At 43.1% G+C, this 22,712-nt stretch overlaps 1 protein-coding gene across 2 annotated transcripts in view; it reads right to left on the reverse strand.

Annotated features, from left to right (window-relative positions):
- CFAP251 (cilia and flagella associated protein 251) overlaps nt 1-22,712 on the reverse strand; it is a 65,413-nt gene that overhangs the window by 29,799 nt on the left and 12,902 nt on the right. The window contains exons 7-16 of one of the 2 annotated variants that reach the window (XM_034672333.1): nt 19,514-19,625; nt 19,165-19,245; nt 13,717-13,794; nt 12,216-12,266; nt 9,895-10,109; nt 7,347-7,541; nt 6,358-6,608; nt 5,889-6,040; nt 4,335-4,508; nt 2,938-3,122 (exon numbers count right to left, since the gene is read on the reverse strand). In XM_034672333.1, coding sequence (XP_034528224.1) covers nt 2,938-3,122; nt 4,335-4,508; nt 5,889-6,040; nt 6,358-6,608; nt 7,347-7,541; nt 9,895-10,109; nt 12,216-12,266; nt 13,717-13,794; nt 19,165-19,245; nt 19,514-19,625 — 1,494 coding nt within the window. Of the gene's footprint in view, nt 1-2,937; nt 3,123-4,334; nt 4,509-5,888; nt 6,128-6,357; nt 6,609-7,346; nt 7,542-9,894; nt 10,110-12,215; nt 12,267-13,716; nt 13,795-19,164; nt 19,246-19,513; nt 19,626-22,712 lie in introns of both variants that reach the window. The other variant, XM_034672332.1, reaches the window with a different exon arrangement.

Here is a 22,712-nt window from a genome sequence, read left to right on the forward strand (position 1 = left end):
AATTTAGCAGAGGGGAACAAATTGCTCTCCCAAAAGGATGCCCCAGTTTCCACGTCCCCCCAACATCCAGTGAGAGTGCCCACCCTCTTATATGTTTGCCAACACTGTGCCCTGTCAATCGTTTTTATTTTCCTGATCTGATTTGTGAAAAATGATGTCTTGTTTTCATTTGCATCTTTGATACACTAGTGAACATCTGCTCATGGGTTTATTGGCCTTTTTCTGTGAACTGCCTTTCAAGTTCTAAATATTTTAAGTGCATTTTAAAATTGCTTTAGATTTATCATAAAAAGGCAATTCCTTCCCAATTAAGCTATGGTTATGAGGCTTTGTTATTCCTACAACTTAAAATATGCTTTATGCAAGGGGCTGCACTCTGGAGTGATGGAGATGTTCTGGAACTAGATACATGTGTTGGTTGCATGACATTGTGAATGCATTAAATGCCACTGAATTGCTGACTTTAAAATGGTTAGGTTTTTAAAAAGATTTTATTTATTTATTTATTTATTTATTTATTTATTTATTTATTTGGGGGGGGCAGAGAGAGAGGGAGAGAGAGAATCTCAAGCAGACTCCCGCTGAGTGCAGAGAACCCCATGCAGGGTTCAATCCCACAACTCCAAGATCATGACCTGAGCCAAAATCAAGAGTCGGACACCTAAGTGACTGAGTCAACCAGGCACTCCTAAAATGGTTAATTTTTATGTTTTATGTTATCGAATTTCACTTTGATAAATTATTTTTTTAAAAGATGCTTTATGAAAAAAAAATTTAAATAAAAATAAAAAGGGGGTACCTGGGTGGCTCAGTCGGTTGGGTGTCTGCCTTTGGCTCAGGTCATGATCCCGGGATCCTGGGATCAAGCCCTTTGTCGGGCTCCCTGCTCAGCGGGGAGCCTGCTTCTCCCTCTCCTCCCCGCTCATGCTCTCTGTTGCTATCTCTGTCTCTCTCAAATAAATAAATAAAATCTTTTTAAAAAATAAAGTAAAAATAAGAAGATGCCTTATGCGAATTTCCAATTGATTGTCAGTGGCACAAACTCCAAACTGTGTGCCTCAAAGTCCCTGCTTAGTAACTGTTAGCAGGAACTTCAAGTCTGTGGCCCTCCATCCCCAATATATCTGCTCGGTGAACTCAGATTTACTCAGGACTTGCATAGCTATGGGATATTCCATATCCAAAAAGTTTGTGTCCATTAAAGATGATGTACAAAGATTCTGAGATCTTCCTAAAATTCCTTTTCTACCTATTTCTTTCAAATGTCTCCTTCCCAGTGTTTTAATATGTTAAAAAAAAAAAAGTGCTAGCTTTCTTTCCTGTTCCTGCCATATGACATGGCATTTCTCAGTTATTTTTCCTTGTACCCCTCTGGAAACAAATGTAAGAAGAAGGTGAAGGAGGAGGAGGAGAAGAAGGAGGAGAAGGAGAAGAAGGAGAAGAAGAAGAAAAAGGAGAAGGAGGAGGGGGTGGGGGGAGAAGAAGGAGGAGGAAGAAAAAGGAGGAGGAGAAGGGGAAGAAGAAGGAGAAGACGACGGGGGATGGAGGAGGAAGAAGGAGAGGAAGAGAAGGAGGAGGAGAAGAAGAAGATGATGATGATCTTGGGTGATCCTGGACTTTGACGACCTATTTTCCTCAGAAACATTTCAGAATGCTGATCTTCACGCTCGGGGCCAGCTGCTGTTGACTTCTCACTTCCTTCTCCCAGGTGAGGTCACTAATGCATTCTCACCTGTTGCTCCAGCCTCAGTGCCTCTGTTCTTTCCGGACATACCCACGAGGCAGCCAAACCACAGGCAGAAAGGGGATGCCCTCTAGGGCTGACTAGGCGGGAGCCCACGGCCAGGGCTGCACCTGGGCCCAGTAGTGCCAAGTAGAGGACAGAGTCAGAACTAGCCTCAAGTGTTAAGCAGCAACTTCTGTCACTGCTGTGAACCTCAGTGGGATACTAGTTGGTGGGGAGGGGGGTTGTTAAAGATGTATGCAGAGCCCTGGTGCAGGGATGATGTACCATGATCTGTATCTATCATGAGGAGCAAACCCGGAGAGCCCTGGGCCTAGCAGCACAAGGGCCAACCACAGAGGTAGACGTATTTCAGGATGGAGGAGCTGCTGCTCTGAGATATGGAGCTTTGGATGCCCTGGGCTTGGTCCTTTAGATGCTCCTCTATATGCTTTTCCCCTCTGGAATCTTCTCTTGTCTCATGGCTTTAAAGCACCATGTGCTCTTGACCTCAAATGTGGACCTCCAGCCCAGCCTCTCCCAAGAACTCCACTCCCCTACCAAGATGCAAATTCCATGGTGGCAGGAGCATTGCTGTTTGCATCCCTACCTTCAGCACCTCGGACAGAACCTGGCTCAGGTAGGGGCTGGGTAAATACTGAGGGAACACATGAATGCCATCAGGTAAACTTAAAGACTCCTTTGGGAACCAAGAGTAAGGAAAATCGCACAGTTAGGGGAGCCTGGTTGGCTCAGTCAGGATAGCATGTGATTCTTGATCTCAGGGTTGAGTTTGAGCCCCACAATGGGTATAGTTTGCTTTAAAAAATAAAATCTTTTTTAAAAATCGCACAATTGATAGTATTCAAGTGAAAATACATGTTTTTTTATCCATGAGGGAAAGATAGGGGAGTTTATAAAGCATCAGCGACTTTGTGGGTTCCTTCACTGGGTCTCGGGCACTGAGCTCTGGATCCCTCATCTACCTGCTGTGCTAGGCTCTGGATTTGCATCCTGCCTCTGGCAACTTCCCAGCCAGGTGACCCTGGGTGAGAATTACGCAATTCTTCCATGCCTCAGTTTCCTCCCCTGCATAGTGAGTGACAGTAAAGGTAGCCAAGCTCCTCGCAGGTCTGTAAGTTGGGACTTAAAAGAAGTTGGGGACAGAGAAACTGAATGAGACATCACATCATCAGGAAGCTCCTTACGCTTACCTGCACATTTTGGTGGTAGAATTAAAAAGTTTCACTTTGTAGCCACTGTTGCAAATGAGCAGGAAGAGTTCCTTGGTGAGCGGTGGGTACCAGACCATACAGGTGGGATAGTTGCCCTGGTCGGTGCGGTGAATGTCCAGGACCTCCAGGTTGTCTCTGTAGCTCTTAAGAAGATTATATTCGATCTGCAGAGGAGCCCAGAGAGACACACATGAGGACTGAGCCAAAGGAAGTTGGCCAATGGTCCTATTCTGGGGGAGACAATATTGGTCCTCCTAGGAGAAGACATGCCTAGACCTTCACTCCTAATACGCCATTATGATGGAGCATTCCTTATAAGCAAAGACAATGAGCTAAGTGCTCTAAAAACATGATGCCACTTAACATTCCTGACTCCCCTGCCTAGACATACTGTTGTGCCCATTTTACAGATTAGAAAACAGATGTTCAGAGAGGTTCGGAGGCTTGCCCAAAGTCACATAGCTAAGAAGTGGTAGGGTGAGAATTCAAATTTACGTCCAGCAGACTCCAAAACCTGAACTCTCGCAGTTGTGTTATACTGTCTCCCTTACCATTATCTTGGGAACTCTTTGAGGGTACGAACTAATTCATATCTAAATCTCAGCACTTAACAGTCATAAATTAGCAGCTTGCTGATTTTCATCCATAGGTAGGTTTTGGTGGCCAGACCATAATGAATGATGACTGGATGGCCATAATAAAGGAGAGAAGGGGATGGAAGAAAGGGAGGGAGTGAGGAACAAAGTTAAATGGAGAGATACAGATCTTCTTTGACTCACGATGGGGTTACATTCCAATGATCCATTGTAAGTTGAAAATATCATAGATCAAAGATACATTTAATACACCTAACCTACCAAACCCCATAGCCTAACCTGGCCCACCCTAAACGTGCCCAGAACACTGACATGAGCCCACAGTTGGGCCAAATCACCTACCATGAACCCTGTTTCATAATAAAGTGTGACTATCCCATGTAATGTATTGAATTCTGTACTGAGAGTGACAAACAGAACAGCTGTGTGGGTGCAGGTGGCAGTCAGTGTATCGGCTGTCAGCCCTCACGGTTGCATGGCTGATAGGGAGCTATGGCCGCTGCTTAGCATCACAAGGGAGGATGGGACCACAGATCGTGAGCCTGGGACAAGACCCAAATTCAAAATGCCAATACAGTTTCTACTGAAAAGAGTATTGGTTTTGCACATCCTTGAGACCAAATGTCAACTCAGAGAGGTTTATGCTACCTCGTTGTACATTCATTTTCTCCAACAAGCACCCAGACTGTGGGCCCGGTTCTATGCCAGATGCCAGGGACACAACAAGAATGAAACACACGCCGTCCCGGTGGCGAGGTAAATGGACACTGAGCAGCTCACCAAGAGCCGATCTCTCCCGAGGCTCAGCAGTCTCGGCTTATTGCTGTCCAGATGAACCCCAAACAGGAGACTGCGGATGCTTTTGCGATGAGAACGAAGCCTTGCCAGATATTCCCAGACCCGGTGTCCATTTTTGACAACCACCATGTAAACAGCCACAGTAAAATGTACATCCTGAATAGGAGCCAAAGAGCAGAAGTTATTCCTTTCTAAGTTTGGTAACTTAAAAATCATCACCATGTTTTTTTGTTTTTTTTTTTTTTTAAAGATTTTATTTATTTACTTGACAGAGATAGAGACAGCCAGCGAGAGAGGGAACACAAGCAGAGGGAGTGGGAGAGGAAGAAGCAGGCTCATAGCAGAGGAGCCTGACGTGGGGCTCGATCCCACAACACCGGGATCACGCCCTGAGCCGAAGGCAGACGCTTAACCGCTGTGCCACCCAGGCGCCCCATCACCATGTTTTTGATACTACTGTTGCCTTGAGAATATTTTATCCAAAAAGAAATTTTAGTCCATCTAAGCAAGTAATAAAATCACGCCCATTTTACAGATGAGAAAATTAAGGTTAAAAGTAGCTAACCCACAAAGATAAGGGGGGGTTGTAGAAAGCATCTACTTGACACTGTGGCCAGACTCTTCTTTCTGGTTCCCCACCTCATTCTGTGTGGAAAACTGAAACCGTGACTTTTGCCTTTGTCCTCCCTTCTCTGTATCCAGCTACACAAAATGAAAAAGGTAAGAGCTCTAAAAAGTGTTGCAGCTGAGAGTGAACCAGGTGGGAGAGAGTGCGACAGCAGCCTGGAGGGAAGGGGACACCTGAGTCAGGAGCTGCAGGCGTGCAGAGGCTCAGTGGGGGGCCTGTAAAGGTGTGGAGCACACAGACCAGGGGAGGGGCCAGGCACAGAGGCAGGGGTGGGGGAGCAGCAGGGATGTGGGAAGCTGCTGTGGCTCTTCCCCCTCACCCAACATCAAGGCAAGATGAGCACATGGCAGACCAGGAGAGCTGGTAGGAAGGGCCAGGATAAAGGTCTCCGAAAATCTTTACTGAGCTTAAGAGCCCTATTCACAGAGGGAAGGAATAGAATCCAAAACACCGGGGGGAAGATGGTGCTTTGAGAGAAATGAGAAGGTCATCTTGTCAAAAATCAAAGGAAAAGATGAAAGAATGGATGCCGAGAAATGGGTCCAGAAACCAACACACCAAAATGAACTGTCAGGATGGCAGAATCCCCGTCTGCAAGTCCTGAGGCCTGGTCTCGTTTCGAGTGAGAGTCCCTCCTCTCTTTCCAGTGGCTTTGTGGAGATACAGTTCACACCGCACACAATTCACACCTTCCAAGTGTTCAACTTGGTGGTTTTTAGGGTATTCACAGAGCTCTGGCTCACCACCACAATTTTAGAGCATTTTCATGACGCACAAAAGAACCCTGAGTGCACTAGCAGTCACTCCCCATCCCCCCCGCCTGCGCCCCCCACCTCCACCAGCCCCCCTCCCTTCTGGTTGTAAACAAGGGTGCTGATCACTGGACAGCACCCAGTGGGAACACTTACAGCCGTTGCCATGTACTGCGAGTCATGGGAGAAGCTGATATGAGTCACACTGGTTCTGGAATATTTGAAAGGCTCTGGGATTTGGTTTTCTAAGGACATTGCATCAAGAATGTAAACTGTCCCCTCAGTAAAGCCAGCTCCAAGAAGGACTCCTGAAATCACAAGCCGGAGAACAATACGGGAAAAAGACTTCATTCCTTCAAAAGACATCACCTCTGGGCCAGGCCATGTTCTCGGTGCTGAGGAGACAGCAATGAACACGACAGTCCCTGGCAGCATGAGGCTCTGGGGTGAGTGCTCAGACACTACTAGGCACAGAGTGCTGCGGGGTTAAGAGGGACAAGGTGTCTCATCTAGCCTGCTGGGCAGACAGCGGTCAAGGTAAACTTCCTGGAGCTATCCCAGCCAGCAAGCCATTTGGGTCTGTTTTTGACTTGGAGCCCAAGACAGGCTGCTATAATGAAAATACCTTCAGGATTGTAGGTTAGACTCTGGACGCCAAGCCCCTTCTTAAAGACCCTGCTGAAAAGGTACTTTTTCTTTTCATAATCCCACACTTTGATCATCCCACAGAAACTCCCAATGGCGATGAGGGGTTGGTACGGGTGGCAGGAGATGGCACAAATGGCATCCTTGGGCTCCACGAATAACTTCTCCAGTTTGGTCCCATCTGTCGTTAAGTGGTACACTGTCGCATCAGCTGTTCCAATGATAAGATTCCTGTTTGCCAAGGGGAGACCCAACAGTCTCAGTGTTTGCAGGGAATGGGGCAGCCAGCTATTCTGCTTCCAATTGCACATGAAACGCCTCTGTCGTCTGTAATTTAGTGACATTATTAACCCAACATCTCCAAAAATATACTACCAATACCCAACAGCCTCCATTTGCAAGTGAAAAAGCCCACATTTCTACATGTAAATTGAGTCATTAAGTATGCAGATGGACAGTCAGTTGTACAATTAGCTAATCTGCACATGCAAATATTCATTTGTGTATGCAAATATGGAGTTTGGTGCACACATACAGATGTGCCTGCAAATACTGCAAGGGTAATTAAGCAGACTCACAGATAATTCAGTCTTGAAATGTTATGGCTATTAATTATCAAATGCCTTTAACCGCAGCGCTAGGACAAACTCGGCTTCAAGAAAAGACACCAAGCTACAGCAAAGGACTCCAAACACAACAGAGATTAGAGCTCAGGGATAAGCCCTTTCCAGTTTCCAGTCGCTAAAGACTCTTAAAACAAAAATAAAGCTTCATTTAAAAAAAAAAAATGATTGAACAGTGATTATAATCAGCCATGGAGATCTACGAGCCCCATAAAGGACTGATGAGGAAATCCCATTCTATCTCAGGTCCCAGGAACAAGGTGAACATTCCACTGCATGCCAACTAACAGAGAGGACATCAATCATTTTTTGGCCATTCAAATGACTAGATTCATTAACAACTTACCTTACAATAAAAAGGTCACCTTTTAAAGTGCAGTCTGGGGGATAGTTTGATTTTTCAGTGGGTGGAGCTGCTGGGGTCTTCGAAAAGGACAGGGTCCTTATGGCGCTCAGTTTGAAGTGGCTGTACCAGTTAACAATGGACAGGGTGTGATTGTAGAACTTAATGTTTCCTCTAATATCACCTGTGACAATGTAGCTGAAATGGAGCAAAACACCTGTTTGGTGACTGATAGTAGTAGGTACCATCTACTGAACAGCTAATTATACCTCAGGCTCTGGACTCCAGGGCTGTAAAAACTTCACTTAATACTGTCCTACGAGGCTGATTTTACTGCTGTTCTGCTTTACATCTGGGAAACTAAGACTCAAAGAAGTTGAGAAATTTGCTCAAGGCCTGGGGTTGCCAGATTTAGCAAATAAAAATGCAGGATGCCCAAGTAAGTTTGAATTTCAGTTAAGCAATGAGTAATCTTTTAGTTGAAGTATGTCCCAAGTATTGCCCAGGAACGACTTACACATGGCAACCCTATTAGGCCCCGTGGCCAGACTGTGCAGGGACCTAACGCAAAGCACATGTTCTCGCTCTCCTCTCCCTGCACACCCCAGATCAGCCACGGGCAGTGGCAGTGGGCAGTGATTGACCACAGACGACACCACAGTCCTTCTACCAGCCCTCCGGAACCACACAGCTGGGCCACAGCACACAAGCCACTTTACAGGAAGGCACTGCTGTCAGAGCCCTAGTAAAACCCCGTCCAGTCATCACAGAGGAAGGCAGTGTCGCGTGACAAAATGGCTTTTATTTCCAGTCCCTAGATCCATCCCAAATGGGCTTTTTCTTTAAAGCCTCTGACAAAGTCTAATGATGGGGGGTGGATAGGGGGATGAATTTCCTCTTATAGATGGCAAAGTGATTAAATGCAGATTCTGATTAAAAAGCGACGCAGGTAGGCAGAGTAATTGGCTAGAAACATCTTTCACTGCCCTCTGCTGGACAGAAACGGCAAAGCAGGCCAAGTGTTTTCAAGATCCTTCATGGGCTCCCTGGTCCTGGCTGAGTTTTATTTAACGTGGAGAGAGGGGAACCCAGGCCTTGGTCTTCACTGGGCCCTAACCCCCAACTACTTAAACGTTGATTCATCATCAGCTGCAATTCTACTACTGTCTTCTCCACACTCCTGAGAGTAATTTGCATTTCTCTTTGTAAAGCCATGCCAGGACCTCACCGCTCCCTGTATTAAAAGAAATGAAAGGGAAAACAGGGCTTCTGGAAAGCAGATGGCACAGTGACTCCAACCACATGTGCATGGTCCCTGTCATTAGGCAGCTTCCTCCATCCTGCTGGAGCTTCTCAAACATACTATTTTTTTTAAACCTTTTTTAAATTTTTTTATTTTTTTTTAGATTTTATTTATCTATTCGTATGAGAGAGAGAGCTCACACAGGCAGGGCGAGAGCGCACAAGTGGTAGGCAGAGGGAGAAGCAGGCTCCCCACTGAGCAAGGAGCCTGATGCGGGACTCGATCCCAGGACCCTGGGATCATGACCTGAGCCGAAGGCAGACGGATGCTTAACCGACTGAGCCACCCAGGCGTCCCTCAAACACATTGTTAATGACTATTTCATCTAGAGCTCCCCTGTGCCAGACAAGGTGCTATGATGTTTACATGGCTTGTCTCACAAAACCCTCATAAAATCACTGAGAGAGAGAGAGAGAGCATTGTCATGCCCATTTTGCAGCTGGAAAAATGGAGGCTCAGCAAAGTTAAGTCCCTTGCCCTGAGTCACTCAGCAAGGAAGGGATGCATCTGGAATGTGAACCCCTCTCTGTCTGAGACTAAGCCTTTTAATGATCATCTCTGAGCCCCCACAGCCTCTTGAGTCAGTGAACTTTATAAAGTTCTGTTGTTATTTCATCTTTTCATAATGGGTGTTATTTTGTAATCAGAAAAAACAATATAGCTATTCACATTATTTTTCTAAAATTAAAGTATGTAGGGGCGCCTGGGTGGCACAGCGGTTAAGCGTCTGCCTTCGGCTCAGGGCGTGATCCCAGCGTTATGGGATTGAGCCCCACATCAGGCTCCTCCGCTTTGAGCCTGCTTCTTCCTCTCCTACTCCCCCTGCTTGTGTTCCCTCTCTCGCTGGCTGTCTCTATCTCTGTCGAATAAATAAAAAATCTTAAAAACAAAATAAAATTTAATTAAAGTATGTAAAATTTAGGGTGCAAAATAAGTCTAATTAGTGTGGAAGAAAAAAATAAGTTTCTTTTTGTCTCACCAACACAAAGAGATTTTTAAAAGTAATGCATGCCCGTGATTTAAAAAAAAGCAATCCAATTAGTACAAATGAGATTATAAGAAGAGGTGAATCTGCCCCCATCCTTGATCCGATTTCTCTGTTCTTCTCCTCAGAGGCAACAAACATTCCCAGTTAAATGAATTTCCCCAGAAATATTCTATGCATATACAAAATATATGTATACATCCAAAAGGGTTTTAAGATACTTTGGTCATCACTGATAGCTACTTTATAATTAAGTTAATTACCTATCAACTGTAGTGAGCACAGTGATGCCCTCTTTCTGCAAATGAACCAATTTACAAGGTTTGATTTGAGGCGAGGCCACAGAGGCGGAAGCAGAGGACGGCGGGCGGTGTACGTCCCAGACGACCAGCTTCCCTTCCATCGTTGCAGACAGTATTTGTGTTAAATTCAAATGAAAGACAGACTGGCTAAATTTTCCCACGAGCTTATTGAATGTCTGCATTTCAAAAGACAGATTATAAGTTATGTTGGTAACAAATACAAAACAAAGCATTTATCAATATGGTATATTTTATAATATTACATTGATTTACAGTAGGAAAAGATAAAATTAAAAAATCAATCACTAAGAAATCTCTCCCCCTGGATTGCCACGGCGCAGGCAGTTCTGAACCTCCGAAGGTTTGCTAGGAGCAAGTGAAGGGTTGTGTACTGGGCTAATTAAATTGTTTGCTTAAAGCAAATGAAAAAGTGGTTAACCACTTATTTATACCTGTTCAACTTCTCTTACTGAGGTTTCAGAAACTGATAAAGAAACTAATGTCTGTGAGCAAAAGCATGCTCCAGTTATAAGATATCACAAAATAATTATCCCACTCTTATAATTATAAACTTTTTTTCCCATAAACTATTTTCCCATCAGTAGAAATTAAGTACTGTACACAGACATGCCCCTGACTCCTCATGAACTTCGCACTACGTAAAATAAGGCACTAGGGCCAACTTTCGTAGGCAATGTCTTGGAGACATAGAAAGAACCCAGAGCAGTGAGTGGAGCCCCTCAGTGAATGTTCAGTGAATGAATAAATCAAAGAAACTCCTCCATTTGTCATGCGATACAGCAAGTTTGCTGCCCAGTTCTCTAACTACACGGATAAGACCCTAGGGCTCACCTCCTGTGTCTTGAACACAAGAGGGTCAGTAAAACAATAAGTGGTCAAGTGAGGGCATCAGGTCCTTCCTAAGAGCTGCTCTGCTTCCATCCAAGGCATTTCCATCATTTCGAGGTGCAGTCAGTCCTCATTTGTGGGTTCTGTATTTGTAAATTCACCTACATGCTGTAATTTATTTATAACCCCAAAATCAACCCTTGTGGCACTTTCATGATCGTTTGCAGACACCTGTGCATATGTTCCTAGCTGAGGTCAAGCAAGGACATGCTCGGCCTTCTTATTTCAGCTCTCAAACTATAAATGAGTGTCCTTTTCAGGGTCTGTTTAGTGCCAGGTTGTTCGTTGTTGAGGTGCTTTTTGTTGGTGATGGCAGTATTTAAACTAGCCCCAAACACGGTACTGAAATGCTGTCTAGCATTCCTAAGTGTGAGAAGGCCATGGTGTACCTTCCAGAGAATATACCTGAGTTAGACAAACTTCACTCAGGCATGCCTTCCAGAGCTGTTGGCTGGGCGTCAAGGCTAATGAATCAACATTATGTATTAAATACGGTGTCTTCTAACAAAAACACACATAAAACAGGGTTGTGTATTTATCTGTTGATGAAACTGTTATGACCCGAGGCTGGCAGGAACCTAATTCTGTATTTCTCTTAGGAGCAATGATTCTGTATTCACTCACTAAGGTCTGCAGAGACTTTATGGAACGTAACTGCCAGGAGTAATGAGAATTGGCTTTATTTTTTGATAACTTTGATTTATGAAAAAGAGTTTGCAGACAGAATGATCTCTCTTTGTATTTATCCATCTCATTTTTTTTTTGGCATGCCCTCTTGAAAATAAATTTCTATAAATCATACTGAGAGTGAAGAAAGGAGGCAGAAGAAACACCATAAGGTGCTTACTGAGGGCAGATGACATGGGTGTCAAATGCAGAAATTGCTGCAGGAGACGGGACCCAAGTTCCACCTCAGATGTGACAGCTCCAGGCGAGCAGGCAAGATAAATGGTTTCCTGCGACACCTGCCTCTACCGGCTCTGAAACATCTAAATGCCCAAGATCATGTTTTAGTACTCTGAAAACTGGGGGGCCTAAAAAGGAGCCACTCATGTTCAACTATTTATTACATCAGCCCAAAGTAATTTTCATTCTTTGTCAGATGCACACATGCATTAGTAAAGCCATCACTTTTTTTGATATTTTCTCAGGGCAGTCAACTTTCCTTTCCATAATATTTTATTTTGAACAATGGTTCTATTATTTTCAAGCTGACAATTCAATACAGTAAAGGACCCAAATAAAAATGTCAAATGATTTCCCAATGGTTTAATATCAAGACATACAAAGAAAAGCCCAAAGTGACTAAGCTTACACATACATATTTACTCTCCACAAAATCTGACACATAAAAATGCAATAGGCATACTCACTTTTTCTGTTAAACGTGGGGCACTGTGAGCAAGTATACCTCCAGCTTCATACTAATACAGAAAAAATAATCATTATGACAAAAAGACCCGGTTTCCAAAAGAAAGAACTAATATAACCACAAAATCAAAACAAATGCATCAAAACAGGGTCAGAGCTTTGCAATCTCTACAGGCTGAGAACCTGCTTCCTCCAGGAACATCTGAAAACATTCTGAAAGAAAAGCAAATACAGAAAAAAAATGCCACAAACGATTGTGACTTTAAATGGTAGTAAATGCAAATCCGATTGCTACATTTATAAGGCATTAAAGCTACAATAAGTACTGGAAATAACCACTGAAAATTAGTGATTGAATCAGTGTTTTGTTTTTGTTTTGCATTTTTAATTGAGGTAAAATTCACATAACATAAATTTAACCATTAATCATTTTATTTTTAAAGATTTTATTTTGTTTACATTTTTTAATTTAAATTCAATTAATTATAAAGATTTTATTTTTAAGTAATCTCTACACTCAGTGTGGGGCTTGAACTCACAACTCCAAGATCAAGAGCTGCATGCTCTACTGACTGAGCCAGCCAGGCGCCCCAACCATTAATCATTTTAAAGTGTACAATTCAGAGACATTTAGTACATTAATAATACTGTGCAACCAACATCTCTGTCTAGTTCCAGGACATTTTCATCACCCCAAAAGGAAGCCCCCTCTCCATTAAGCCGTTACGTGTGCCCCTCCCCCAGCCCCCGGCCAACCACCACTCTGCACTTTGTCTCATGGATTCTCCTACTCTGGACATTTCATATCAATGGAATCATACAGCATGTGGTTTGTTATGTCCGTCTTCTTTCATTTACCGTGATGTTTACACGGTTCATCCATGTTGTCCAGGCGTCAGTGCCTCACTCCTTTTTACGGCTGAATCATAGTCCATTGTATGGATGGACCACATTTTATTTATTCACTCTTTAGCTGATGGACATTTGGTTTGCTTCTACCTTTGGTTATTGCAAATAATACGAGGCTATGAACATCTGTATGTAAGTATTTGTTTGAATGCCTGTTTTAAATTCTTTTGGATTTAGGAATTGCTGGGTCAAATGGTAATTTTATGTTAAACTTTTGATGTTTTTTTAATCTCATGATTCCGCCTTGTGTCAGTATATATATTGCTGATCTGTTTGCTAATTCCTTTCTACAAGGGGGTAAAAGCCAAAGTCTTGAAAAACCCTGTATTTTTTAAACCTGTTAAATACCTTCAAATAAATATTTGCCTCATTACTTTAAAAAATTAAATGAAATTTAAATTATCTGCTTCTGCTTTAATACACTAATTTCCAATGAGACCAAAATAAATGTTATAATTAGATCAAAACATTTTAATACATATTTATTGCTTCCTAAGTAGATACTATATTGTTACATTACCAAAACATCTGTACTCAGGGAATGAACATACACTTGTCCCTACATTTAAAACAAACCAAAATATTTCTACTTACCCACAGATAATATATTGCCTGTGTTTTACTATTGCTCACCAATTCTTTATTATTTGTTGGATTAAAAGTAAGGTAGTTCTGAAATATAAAGTATGGGAATATATTACATTACACTGAATTTTCTGTTTTTCTCTGGCTAAGCTAAATGTTAAAAATAAATAATATTTTTATTATAATAAATAGCTGAGTAGGAATATAAAACAGAAAAGACAGCATTTTGTAAGCAACAGGAATATAATTTAAACACTGAGTGTTAAAATTAATGGTCTCAAATGTGTTCCCTTTCTTATTTAGTCTTATTTATTATAATTCATCATCTGTAAATTGGAACAAGCAAAAGTAGCACAATAGTCACTAATAACCTTTACTCTGTGTCCTTTTGGACAAAAACTGCTGCATACACATTTCTAAATTTGACAAGGCCACGAGGTAACTTGGAATGAATGCCAAATACTGGAAAGAGTTTCTGATTCCTGCCAACACAGTGAAGAGCATGGACGGCCTGGCTCCCTTCCCAAAAATCAACCCTGTGGTAACTATGGAAGTGAGGAAACCATGAAAGGCAGAAGCTAAACTACAGCAACAACACAGTGGAAATCCCTGGGGAGACTTAGGCGCATGTCCTGCCAGGGTATATAGGAGGGAGGGGGTAGCTGCAGCCTGAGGTAAAGGGTATATCCAGGGAGACAGGTTCTAGAAACACGTCTTAAGTTCCATTCCTGCCACTTCCACCCCATCGCCTATTCCTTGCTACTCCAGGAATGTAAAGGATGAGTGCCAATATCTGAGAAGTAATTTCAGCACAGCTCAAAGGCCTGGGGGGTACGCAGGGGCGGTAAAGAACTGATGAAAGCAAGTACGTGGACAAGACCTCACAAAGGCTGGAAATCAGCCTCAAATCACCACAATCTATGATTTGATTAATCAAGTTAATCTCTGATTAACTTTGCCAGATGACAGCAAGAAGCAAAAGTAAGTCTTCCTTGGAGGAAGTTATCATCCTGAGCCTCAAATTATTTCTATACTTTTGAAAGCACGACATTGGGCATTCAATGAAACATAACTAGGCATATGAAAGAGACATATCCAAATGACTGACAACGGAGGGGGAAAGCAAACATCAGAAAAAGACCTCAGGAGATGCGGGTGTAACATCGACACACACAGACTTGACAATAACTGTGGTCATGATGTGCAAGAAAGTAGAGGGCAAGATGGGTAATCTCAGCAGATAACTCTATTTTTAAAAAGAATCACGTGAAAATTCTAGATCTGAAAAAAAAAATGATTTAAAAAACCTCAACACAGGATTTAACAGAAAATTAAATATAGCCAAAGAAATAATTAGTACAAAAGGAAGAGAAATTATAGGAGGAAATATCCAGACTGAAGGATAAAGACACAGAAGAACAGAAAATATAGACAAGACAATAAGAGACATATAGGACAAGATGGGTCTAATGTATGTATAACTGGAGTACCAGAAGGAGAGGAAAGAAAAAAAGGTGATAAAAGTAATGTTTAAAGCAGCAGTGGTGGAGAATTTTGCAAAACTGAGGAAAGATATGACATCCCAAGTTCAAAGAACCCCAAAAGGCATGTTTTGGGTTGTTTTTTTATATATAGATTTTAATTTTTATTTATCCTTTTTTGTAAGTAATCTCTATGCCCAACATGAGGCTCGAACTCACAGCCCAAGATCAAGAGTCGCAGGCTCCACTGACTGAACCAGCCAGGCACCCAGTTTTGGATTTTTTTTTTAAATCAACAACATATCCATATACATACAGGCACACCATCAAAAACTGCTAAAAGCAGCCAGAAAGGGGCGGGAGGGGAAAGACACATAACTTCCAAAAGAGGGAACAGTAAGATTGAGAGTTGACTTCTCAACAGAAAAGGTGTTAAGTCTGAAGACAGTGGAACAGTTATCTTCAAAGTAGTGAAATAAGATAACTACCAACCTACAATCCTATAGTTAGAGAAAACAGCCTTCCAAAACAAAGATAATTACCATGAGAAATGAAAGCATATATCCCTACAAAGACCTGTGCATGAAAGTTCATGCACCTTTGTTTTCAACAGCCACAAACAGGAAACAGTGCAGATGTCTTTTAACAGTGAATAAATTGTGACATATCCATTCAATCCATGACTATCCAGCATTAACATTATAAAGGACACATAAAGAATAATAAAAAGGAATAAACTATTGCTACATGCATGGATGAATCTCAAAAATTAAATTGAATGAAAGAAGCCAGAGCCCTCCACAAGAGTGTCCATTTCTGTAAAAGTCTAGGGTATGCAAACTAATCAACATTAATAAACAGGAGAGGAGATGTTGGGAGATGGGTGGAGGGGGTGTTTAGGGTTATTCCCATCACAATGGGAAGTCATTGAAAGACTTTAAGTAAGAGAGTGATATAATCTGTTTTGCTTATTAAGAACTATCGCTCTGACTGCTGCAGGAAGACGTTGATTGGGACAAGAGGGAACACAGATCAGCTGGGAGGATGTGTAGTCACGCAGGGAGCTGTGCTACAGTGGAAACAGACAGGGGAGGAAGGATTTCGGGATGCATCTTGGGATTACACAGTACTTAAAAGTCATGGGAATGGATGAGACACCCAGGAAGAAGGTGTAGCAAGAAGAGGAGCTCCCACAACTAAACCCTGAGGACTGCCAACATTTAGAAGGTGTGCAATGAAAGAGGACGAGCCTACAAAGGAGCCCAGGAAAGGTCAGTGAGCCAGCAGGAAAGGTGTCTTGAACGCGCACTGGGAGGGCTGCAACTGAGGATTTAATAGTGCTCGTTTGACTTGGAAACACCAGTGACTGTGATAATCATAGACTTGTTAGAGCCATGGGTAGGTGGTAGACAGATCAAAAGAACCAAAATGTTCATCATCAGTAGAACAGATAAATGAGCTGTATTATACTCAAACAAGGAGAGAATATACAGCAGAGAAAATGAATGAATAATCAATAATCAAATGGATGAATCTCAGAAACAAGGCAGAGAAAATGAAGTAATTATGATTCCAAATATGTAACAAACAAAACAGGTAAAAAAATATACAATAGCACTGAGGGAGGGGTGCCTGGCTGGCTCAGTCAGTACAGTGTGCAGCTCTCGATCTCGGAGTCGTAAGTTCCAGCCCCATGTTGGGTGTGGAGCCTACTTAAAAGGAGGGGGGGGCGCCTGGGTGGCTCTGTTGGTTAAGTATCCAACTCTTGATTTTGGCTCGGGTCATGATCTCAGAGTCCCAAGATAGAGCCCCGTGTCCGGCTCTGCACTCAGCAGGGAGTCTGCTTGAGATTCTTTCTCTCCCTCTCCTTCTGCCCCTCCCTGCTCACGCACACTCTTTTTCTGTCTCTCTCAGGAAAAAAAAAAAAAAGGAGAGTCCTGAGGGATGCATACATTGCTAGAGAAAAGTATAAAGGAAAGCAAGAGAATGTGTAACACAAAATCTGGGACTCTAATTAACTAGTTAATACTAGTTAACTTGGGGAAAAGACCCGGGAAGGAGGACAAAGAGACTTCTAGGGTTTGGGTGATGTTCTTTCTTGACGCGGCAGTAAACACACAGGTACACTTTATTTCATTCCTTAAAATGTACACATTTTGCAAGTATGCCTTATTTAGCAGTGAAAATACAAAGAGATCAATAGTTTGTGCACAAAAATGAGAGATGATGAAGTAAGAAAGCAGTATAGACAGCTCTTCCGAGACAGGTTACTATGAGGAGGCGCAGAAAGCAAGAGCCAGAAGGAGATGCAGGGTCAATGGCATTCTCTAGGGATGGGTGAGACTAAAGCACAGGGATTTACTGAGGGCAAAAGCCCCCAGTAGAGGGAGAGCTGATCACCGCAGGAGAGGGCCCTGAGTGCCTGAGACAAGTAGCATCTTGTGCACTGGCCTCTCTTACACTTAGAGGGGCAAGAGCTGGTGGTGAGGCTGAAAGCAGGTCGTAGGCCTGGGAGTGAGAACAGGCCAGTGTCTGTATCCGATGGCCTCCATTATCTCAGTGCAAAATGAGAGAGGTCATCAGCTGAGAGTAAGAGGAAGGGCTGGGGAAGTATGAGGTGTGAAGGAAGGTGTGAGACAGCTGTCTCTAGAAACAAAGCAGACAGCCTACTGGAATGTCAGGCAGTGCCGAGAGCTTGAGAGCTCGCTCGTCATTTGTGACTCAAGGCCAGATCAAAGGAATCAGCTCAGCTGGGTGGACAGGTGCACAGAGCAGGCTAATAGCAGAGTCCTTCCAGACCTGGGGCCTTGAGTTGCTGTCCAACAGCACTTTCCGTTGTGACGGAGATGCTCGCTCACCTGTGCTATCAAACACGGCAGTCACTAGCCACAGGTGGCTGGTGAGTACTTGAAATGTACTGACGCTGAGGAAATGAATTCGTAGTTTTATCTCATTTTAATCAATTTAAATCTAAGTAGCCACATGTATTCAGCAAAATTTCATGACACAAAAATCAGTTGAGTTTCTATATACTAGCAATGAACAATCCAAGAAGGAACCTAAGACCACGAATCCACTTATAATAGCATAAAAATACCTAGGAATAAATCTGAGGTGAAAGATCTGTAAACTGCAACTACACTGCTGAAGGAAATTCAAGAGACGTAAGTAAATGGAAAGACAGCCTGTGCCCACGGACTGTTAAGAGGACAACTACGGAAGCAACCCGTAGATCCAATGCAATCTCTATCAAAATCCCACAGAGGCTTCTGCAGCAAGAGACTGGTGGCTACTGTGTCCGCTCAGCTTACGAAAGCTCTGAGGAAATTTTTTCAGAGATCAGAGGAATGTTGGGGGGGCCAGAAGGAGAGAAACGGACATAAGGCTGCAGAATGACGTGTGCCGGCTGAGCCCAGGCACCCAGACCCTCTGACTGGGTTCTAGGCCCTGCATCCAGGTATGTACTTTCCACAGTGCCTGGCGCTTAGTAGGTACTCTGCAAGCGTATGATGAATGAAGGATGCAAGGACGAGTGAGACGACGCAGAACAGCAGAGCCAACTTTGGGGGTGTCCTCGGCCAGTCACTTCAAGCAAACTGAAACTAATGACTTCTGGATATTAGGAGCAGTTAAGAGCATGCTTCTAGAATATGAAAGGCTGCTGGCCCGTGACTTTAGACAAATTATCTAGTAATTAATAGTCGCATTCCACAGATGTTACTAAATAATTCCTTCCCAGCATGTTTGCATGAATTGTGTGAGATACTTTATGTAAAGAATTTAGCAGAATCTGGCGCATAATAAATGCCAAAAAAAAATAGGGCTGTCATCAAGAATAAAATGAGATCAAGGATATGAAAGTGTTTTTTACAAGCTCCAGTGTACCCCAACAAAACTTCAGCAAAACCAAAAGTAGGTTTGGACCTGGGCTCAGTGTAACTGCAGGCATAACTTTACAGACTCAAACCGAGCTCACCTGAACACCATACTCTTTGGGGAGGCTGAGAGTACACGCGGGCGTTTCCACTGCTAAAGTCCACCTCCAGATGCACACTTTCTGTGAGTGACAGCAGACAGAGGAAAATGAGAAGGCTCCCAAAGGCTGCTGAAGTACCCTACACCTCTCATGGCAATCCTGTGACTTCGGCTAACGGAGCTCGGCACCGTGAGCTAAGCCCCAGAGAAAGAGCCCGCGACAAGGTGCCATGGGGTCCGGTCGTTCCCTGAGAGCATCACAGATGTCACGTGGCCCGAGCAGAGCTGCTCACCGGGACACACTCGACAGGCTGGCCAGCCCCCTCAGGCCGACTCCCAGGGCCCCGTACCTGGATTTCGGCATCTGAGATGGTGGCCAGATATTTGGCGTCCCGGGTGATGGCTATGGCCCCGATGCCATTGCCTTCTGGGCAGCTGTCGAATATTGTGTGCACAGGAATGCTGCAAAACAGGACAGGGGAACACCCGTTTGCTGAGGTCTGCCTTGCTTCCCAGAGGGACTCACGTCAAAAGCCTAACAGCTATGGAGCAACCAAATGTGGTCCATCCATACAACAGCCTAGGATTCAGCCCTCCAAAGGAATGGAGCGCGGACCCCTGCTGTAGCAGGGGTGGACCCTGAAAACATCACATGAAGTGAGAGAAGCCATGTTGTGTGAGTCCATTGATATGAAATGTCCAGAATTAGAAAATCAATAGGGTCAGAAAGCAGATTGGTGGCTGCCAGGGGGAATGGGAGCGACTGGCTGACAGTTTTGGGTTTTCCCTTGGGGGGTTGAAAATATTTTGAAATTAGGGAAGCCTGGCTGGCTCAGTTGGTGGAGCACATGACTCCTGATCTTGGGGTTGTGAGTTCGAGCCCCACGTTGAGCAAAGAGATTACTTTAAAATCTTTTTTAAAAGCCGTTGGAACTAGATACAGGTGGTGACCGCACAACATTGTAAATGTGCTAAATGCCACTGAATTGCACACTTTACAACGGTGAATTTTACGTTATGTGAATTTTACCTCAATAAAAAAATAAAACTAACTCAGCATTATGCAAACATGCTGTTTGTTCTCTGCATGAAGTCTACTGTCACTCGCTACTGAGCTCTGATTCCATGCCAGGCACCAAGGACGGAAATATGAAAAAAGATGCCTAGGACAATACCCCAGCTCTCAGGAAAACGAGCGCCCTCCCACCTAAGCGGGAATGTAAATAAGCACAAGCTTTCGAGACAACAACTTATCTGCATCTATCAAAATTTTAAGTGTACATACCCTATGACCCTATACCATATTCCTCTTCCACAGCTGCTTCCCAGAAAAATAATAGCAAAAGTAAACAGAGATAAATATAAATTCATGTTCATTGTGGCACTGCTTTAATGGCAAAAGATCTGGAAACAACACAAATATCCACGGGTGTGGAAACTGTTAAAAAATATTATGACATAACCATATAATGAAAAACTAGGCTACTTTCAAAAAGAATGAGGTAGATGTGGGAAGGTGACCAAAATTTTGTGAAAAAAGCAAATTGCAAAACAGCGTAGGTAGCATCATCCTGGGTGAGGGAGAGGGAGTGCCCGCATTTCTGTGCACAGAAGAGTCTAGAGGTCAGGACTCCAAACTAGACAAGGGTGACTCTGGAGGTGTGTTTGGGTGAGGAGGGACTTTCACTTTTGGTTCCTCATTTACTCTGTACTGTGTCACTGGCAAGACTGTAGAACCGTTAGAAGCAGGCAAAGCCTTGTCACATGCAGAATTAAATTAGATTTTTAAATACCTAAGAGAGCCAACGAAATGCAGGAGACAGCAGAAGCCAGGATGTGAGTGATATGAGTGAGTGCGGCATGGGGGGCGGGGAGAGTGAAGAGCAGGTGGTAGGAAGTCCTAATCCACGTAGGTGGGCTGGTGGTTCCCCACTGTTTTTCATTATGGAGCCCTTGTTACAGCAAACATCAACAGGCCTCATAGGTCACTTCGCTGCCCCAATTGGCTGGGACCAAATCTGTGCCCCCCGCTGAGGACCTGGCTGGTTCTCTATCACTTAAGAAGACTTCGCCCCCTGGGAAGTAGCCCCCAAATTCACTTGGAAGGCAGTCCTAATACTGCTGTGAATGACACAGTGATGTCCTTCGTGGGGAAAAGCATCTTATCCCTGTGGACATTCAGAATTAACTACAGACACAATGATGTCAGTTGGGCCTGTATTATAAACATATTGGTGGGAAAAGAATGTGTTTATTTTGTTTAGGAATGGGTGATGTTTAAGAGAATTTAACATATCAGAGCCTCTGATGGATTAGATCTGTGATTCTAATTTAAAGCTTGTTGTTGATTCAGACTTGTGATTTTAAATTCAAATCACATTGGGTTATAAACAATATTAGAATACTTATGAGAACTTAAGATTTCCACAGTTATGTCTAATTTATTAGATTTACAAAAATTACTTAAGTATGGGTGAAGGGTTTATTTTTTAATCAGGCTACTAAAGAACTTAAAGATAAAACCAAATATATTCAATTTCTAATTGCAGTTTAAAAATGTTTAAAAGGAATTAATAATCAAATTTGTAAGTGGGGCCAAACATTAATCAAACCCCCCTTAAAGGCAATTGCAAAAATAAGCTAGATTTATGAAAGGAGTACGATTTATAAGTTGAATGAAAAGCTTAAGGAAAACTATGGTTCTTAGTTTAATAAAGTGAATATTAATTCTAAGACCAAATAATCTTTTCTGGGTCCCAAAGTCATCATTCACTGTATCATAAGACTCGTTCGACATATTGAATTGTTAAACACAGATGCACTTTACTTTGTAATTAAAAAGAAAAAATCACTGCCAGAGTTACCCCCAGTCTAGCTGGGGAGACAGCTTTACAAGCAAGAAAAAAAGCAACAAATAAATACTTTATAAGGGGGCCAGCCGTACCTGGGGAAGGGGAGCTATCAGCGACGGCTTCAGAGAAGAGACACACGAGAGGGGCCCACCCTTCCTGCCTGTGGACTCTCCGTCACGGGACATAACAACTTTCCCTCATGTGTAAATCAGATGTCCACATGCAGCTGGAAGCATCTGACAGCCACAGACGACAGCTAGGCACGCAGAGGGGGAATTCCATTTTCTGGGGGATGAGTTCCCGCGGCTATGATGCAAGATGCATTTTCCCTCTAACACAGGCTGGGTTGGCAAGAGGCAGCCTCTGAAGGATGTTCAGCAGGGGAGCAACACAATGAGATTTTCCGTTTGGGAGAAGAACACACGCAAAATGCTGTGCAGAAAAACCATGTGATGCTACATGATGTCGTCCATGTATCTGTATTTAAGACAACAGCAAATGTTCTGGAAGGAAACACACCAAACTGACTACCTCTAGGAAGAGGATGAAGGTTGGAGATGGTGGCCAAAGGAGACATTAGCTTTCAAATAAAAGATTATTAAAAATCAACAGATGAGAAGATAAGCAAAATTGGTATATCCATGCAATAGAATCTTGAAAAGAAAGGAAGCACTGATTCATGCTACAACGTGGGAGA

Source organism: Ailuropoda melanoleuca, chromosome 12 (genome assembly GCF_002007445.2).
Source record: "Ailuropoda melanoleuca isolate Jingjing chromosome 12, ASM200744v2, whole genome shotgun sequence".
In the NCBI taxonomy this organism is placed as follows: domain Eukaryota; kingdom Metazoa; phylum Chordata; class Mammalia; order Carnivora; family Ursidae; genus Ailuropoda; species Ailuropoda melanoleuca.